The 5489-nt window shown below is 43.1% G+C and overlaps 1 protein-coding gene across 1 annotated transcript in view; it reads left to right on the top strand.

Annotated features, from left to right (window-relative positions):
- LOC109124443 (mediator of RNA polymerase II transcription subunit 33B) overlaps nucleotides 1–5489 on the top strand; it is a gene marked incomplete in the record, with an annotated part of 7210 nt that continues 1721 nt past the window's right edge. Inside the window, 12 exon segments of the mRNA XM_010509511.2 lie at nucleotides 1–293; nucleotides 554–664; nucleotides 901–1245; nucleotides 1408–1727; nucleotides 1832–1923; nucleotides 2178–2532; nucleotides 2637–2847; nucleotides 3060–3174; nucleotides 3309–3470; nucleotides 3569–4229; nucleotides 4448–4654; nucleotides 5012–5489. Coding sequence (XP_010507813.1) covers nucleotides 10–293; nucleotides 554–664; nucleotides 901–1245; nucleotides 1408–1727; nucleotides 1832–1923; nucleotides 2178–2532; nucleotides 2637–2847; nucleotides 3060–3174; nucleotides 3309–3470; nucleotides 3569–4229; nucleotides 4448–4654; nucleotides 5012–5489 — 3341 coding nt within the window.

The following is a 5489-nucleotide window of genomic DNA, read 5'->3' as shown; positions in this document are numbered from 1 at the left end:
CGGCGTCCAATGGCCGTGGCTCCGTCGGATTTTCAACCGACTCTCTGGCACTCGGTTACGTCTCTTATTAGGTCGGCGCAGGAGAAGAACGTCGATCCGCTTCACTGGGCTCTTCAGCTTCGCTTGACCCTCACCTCTTCTGGAGTCTCCCTTCCCTCCCCGGACCTCGCTCAACTCCTCGTCTCCCACATCTTCTGGGAAAATCACACTCCTCTTTCATGGAAGCTTCTCGAGAAAGCTATATCCGTCAATCTTGTCCCTCCCCTACTTGTCCTCGCCCTTCTCTACCCAAGGTAACTCCCTACTTGGAAAGTCTTTTAGGTTTGGCTCTGGAACCAGTTATATGGAATTTCCTATACACTTGGTTAATGCTCGCTCGTAATCTCCGGATTTACTACTAAATTCATTATGCTGCTTCTTGAAACATTTCCTTCAAACTGTCTGTAATATCTCTTTTTTTTTGTTTTCAGAGTAGGCTCATTTAGAACACTACAGTCTAATCATCTTACTGTTTTTGATCTATCCTTGTAATTCTTATGGTTGCTAATTTTAGGGTAATCTCGAATAGAAAGCTTCATCCCGCAGCCTATAGGCTCTATATGGAACTTCTCAAGAGACATGCATTCTCGTTCATGCCTCTAATCAGAGGACCAGGATATCACAAGTGAGTTCCTAATCTCAGTTAATGGTGTTTTGTCGATATGGTGTGTATAACCAGGCTTTAGTTTCGAGTTCAAGAGTATGTGTAAATACTTTTTAGATCTTCTTTTGGCGGTGCATTAAGACTTTTAATGCACTGGTTTTTATTGGAGTAATCATAGAGCTCATATTTCTTTGATTAGCTCTCCTTCTTTTTAGGTTTTTAAATGCATACCAATGTGAAAGTTTACAAATGAACAGGACAATGAATTCCATCAATGACATCCTTCATCTTTCTGAAACCTTTGGTATCCAAGATCAAGAGCCGGGAAGTATTCTCCTTGCATTTGTCTTCTCCATTGTCTGGCAGCTAGTTGATGCATCCCTAGACGAGGAAGGGCTTCTAGAACTGACATCTACTAAGAGGTCTAAATGGCCTAGCAGGCCACACGACATGGAAATAGATGGGCTGGAAAATCCTGTCAAGAGAAATGAGAACCATGATGCACTAGAGAAAGCAAACACTGAAATGGCTATCGAGCTAATCCAAGAATTTTTGCAGAATAAAGTAACATCAAGGATTCTTCACTTGGCAAGTCAAAACATGTAAGACCTTTTTTTAACTAGCACCCCTTTCTGTTTTTGTCTGATTCGTATCATTGTGGACAATGCCGGCCTCATGAGCTTGATTTCTTGCAAATGAATGAAAATGTACCAACGTCTTCAGATGTTTCTCTACCAATCCCTCAAAGTTTCCTTTCTCTTCAGGCCAACACACTGGGAAGATTTCAGTCAGCGCTTTGGAGTGCTGGCAACCAAATCATTGACAGTGAGGAATTCAAAACATATAAATCCAGAAGCCCTTACACAGCTGGCCTATCATACACGTAAATTTCTTGAAAGGGAGAGCAAGACCATCCCTCGAGGAGAGTTTCATGCGATTGTCTCCTCTGGCTCTAAGTTAGCATTGACTAGTCAGCATCATGGGACTAGTGAGTCTGCACTTTGGCTTCCCATTGATCTTTTCTTCGAAGACATAATGGATGGGACACAAGCTGCAGCAGCCAGCGCTGTTGAAAATCTAACCGGTGCTAGTAGATTTCTCCATTGTCGTTCTTGCATATCTCGTCTCCTCAAATATCTTCATACTTATTGTTATGGGTTTTATTTGAACATAAGCGAATATTTGCAGGTCTTGTAAAAGCATTGCAGGCAGCTAACAGTACAACATGGCATGATGCCTTTCTAGCTCTATGGTTAGCAGCCTTACGCCTTGTGCAAAGGGTAGCAATCTATTCTGACACTACTAAGCTTTTAGCATTAGGGTTATTTTTTCTGATCTTTCTGCTTTTAGGAGAATCTATATCTGCGTTATTGCTTTTTCATGCATATGATGGAAACATGATCTGAACTAAGTAATAACATGTGTGAGGCACCAACTTCTGTTGCACATATGCATGATTTATAATTAGAAGCTTATATAATGAGAATGTGTCTTATGAAGTTTTAAATTGACGAATTTATGTTGTAATTTGAAGGAAAGAGACCCAATCGAGGGTCCTGTGCCTCGCACCGACACGTTTCTTTGTGTATTACTATCCGTCACTCCACTTGCAGTTGCCAATATTATTGACGAAGAAGAAAGCCAATGGATTGATCAAAGCTCATCTAGCCCACACAACCAGTGGAAAGAGAAAAAAGGAAAATGCCGACAAGGATTAGTCAATAGCTTACAACAACTTGGTGATTATGAAAGCTTGCTGACACCACCACGTTCCGTACAGTCTGGTGCAAATCAAGCTGTTGCTAAAGCTGTTATGTTCATTTCCGGCAATACAAATGGTCATGAATCCCATGAAAATACAAGCATGAGCGAATCTCCATGTGGTTGCTGTAAGTAAATTTGCCATCTACTTTTTGCTCTCCCAATATTAAACTGCGCCAGCATTCTGGTTGGTATATGTGTGGTTTGGTAATTGTGATATGTGTTGGCACAGCTGGTAACATGCGCCATCTCATAGTGGAAGCTTGTATCTCCAGAAATCTGTTGGACACATCCGCATATCTCTGGCCAGGCTTTGTAACTGGGGGAACCAATCAAGTTCCTCAAGGTATTGCTGGGAATATTTCTGGTTGGTCTCTAGTTATGAAGGGTTCTCCTCTAACACCGTCATTGACAAATTCACTAATCGCAACTCCAGCTTCTAGGTATGTTTAATCTAAATCGATCTTTGTTTATGTTTCTCTTTAGGTCATTAGTTAAAAGGGGCATTAGTAGGAAAAAGACCATATATGTAGTTTGCATGTACTAATACCTGTTTATAATTGAGTATTGTCTGTTTCCAAGACTATGTAAGTGGAGTTTTTTAAACCTTCTCAGCTTTAAGGCAACTGAATTGAACTCATTAATATGATGGAAGCTTAGCAGAGATCGAAAAGATGTACGAGGTTGCAACTACTGGTTCAGAAGATGAGAAGCTAGCTGCGGCTTCTATTCTCTGTGGAGCATCTCTATTTCGTGGTTGGAGCATACAAGTATGTTTGGCACCTAGATTCCAATTCTGTGATCTTCATTCGAGAAAGTTTAATTGCTCCCATTGCTCCGCTTAGATCTTCTTTCTGCGGCCTCCTCATCTTATATATCTAACCCCATCTCTGATTAATACCAGGAGCATGTCATTATCTTCATTGTAACTTTACTCTCGCCTCCGGCTCCAACTGATCTTTCTGGGAGTTATAGCCATCTAATCAGTTCTGCGCCGTTTCTTAATGTTCTTCTTGTTGGGATATCACCCATAGATTGTGTTCAGATTTTCTCATTGCACGGTGTGGTAGGTTTTTTTTTTGTTCCTCTTCAACTTATGTTTTTTGGCAATAGACAAAGAATGTGCTATTTTCAATGGGTTAGTATTTATACTTATTTTGTCAGGTCCCATTGCTTGCTGGTGCCTTGATGCCTATATGTGAAGCATTTGGCTCCGGTATTCCGAACATTACATGGACTCTCCCAACTGGGGAAGTAATCTCCTCTCATGCTGTTTTCTCCACTGCATTTACGCTTCTTCTAAGGTTATGGAGATTTGATCACCCACCACTAGATTACGTCTTGGGAGATGTTCCGCCGGTGGGTCCTCAACCAAGCCCCGAGTATCTCTTGTTAGTGAGAAATTGCCGACTGGAATGTTTTGGAAAGTCCCCAAAGGATCGCATGGCACGTCGAAGATTTTCGAAAGTGATAGATGTCTCTGTCGATCCCATCTTCATGGATTCATTCCCCAGACTGAAACAGTGGTATCGGCAGCATCAAGAATGTATGGCTTCAATTCTCTCTGAACTAAAGACAGGAAGCCCAGTGCATCACATTGTTGATTCCCTCCTTAGCATGATGTTCAAGAAGGCAAATAAGGGTGGTAGTCAGTCACTAACTCCATCTTCAGGGAGCAGTAGTTTATCTACTTCCGGGGTGGACGACTCTTCTGATCAACTCAAGTTACCTGCTTGGGATATCTTGGAAGCGGCCCCGTTTGTGCTTGATGCTACTCTTACTGCCTGTGCTCATGGATCACTTTCTCCTCGGGAACTAGCAACAGGTTTGTCTATTTTCCTGTAAATATAGAGATTGACACCTCTTAGTGAAATATATTTGGACAAGGGGATACTTTTCTACATATGACGATTACCAACTCACCACATTATAGGCTATTTTTGTATGACTGTCTGGGTGCATCATAATTCACAAACGCTGCTCCGAAGGCAGCCAATAGTGGGGTAGGCGTGATCTAAAATCTGCCCGCTTCATTTGTTTCAGGTCTAAAAATCTTGGCTGATTTTCTGCCAGCAACACTAGGAACCATGGTTAGCTACTTTTCCTCGGAAGTAACACGAGGTCTGTGGAAGCCCGTTTCTATGAATGGAACTGACTGGCCTAGTCCTGCAGCAAATTTAGCAAGTGTTGAGCAACAGATAGAGAAGATCTTAGCAGCTACTGGCGTTGACGTCCCAAGGCTTCCGGCAGGTAATGCTTTTCTTCTCTCGCAGATATACTCAGGTTCTAGGGGTCTTGTACATGAAAGGTTAGAACCTTAGATGCAGTCGTCGCAGTCCCAAACAACATGTCCCTGGGGGATCTTGCTTAGATGCAGTCATGGCAGTCCCGGACAACATATCCCTGGGGGGTCTTGGTTAGATGCAGTTATGGCAGTCCCCGACAACATGTCCCTGGGGGTCTTGCTTAGTAGACCTGTAAACAGTTGTCATATCTGTAAAACTGCAACTGCAGAGAAAGCTTGAAAAGAATATGCTGGAACAAATGAATACAATGATTACACTGGCAATCTCTCATCCCTTAAAACATGTATGTATTTATTTGCAGATGGAATCTCTGCGGCTACACTTCCCTTGCCTCTCGCTGCACTAGTCAGCCTCACTATAACCTACAAGCTCGACAAAGCAACAGAGCGTTTCCTTGTACTAGTGGGACCTGCCTTGGACTCCCTTGCTGCCGCTTGCCCCTGGCCCTGCATGCCGATTGTGACATCGCTGTGGACTCAGAAAGTGAAGCGCTGGAGTGACTTTCTTATCTTCTCAGCCTCCAGGACTGTATTCCACCACAACAGCGATGCTGTTATTCAGCTCCTCAGAAGCTGCTTCACTTGCACTCTTGGTCTGACACCTACCTCCCAACTCTGCAGTTATGGGGGAGTGGGCGCACTCCTTGGCCATGGTTTCGGGTCTCGCTACTCTGGTGGAATCTCCACAGCTGCCCCAGGAATCTTGTACATAAAAGTGCACCGGTCAATCAGAGATGTCATGTTCCTGACAGAAGAAATCCTCTCGCTTCTGATGTTCTC

The sequence above is a fragment of the Camelina sativa genome, chromosome 5 (genome assembly GCF_000633955.1).
Source record: "Camelina sativa cultivar DH55 chromosome 5, Cs, whole genome shotgun sequence".
In the NCBI taxonomy this organism is placed as follows: Eukaryota; Viridiplantae; Streptophyta; class Magnoliopsida; order Brassicales; family Brassicaceae; genus Camelina; species Camelina sativa.
This window is presented reverse-complemented; position numbering and strand designations above follow the sequence as displayed.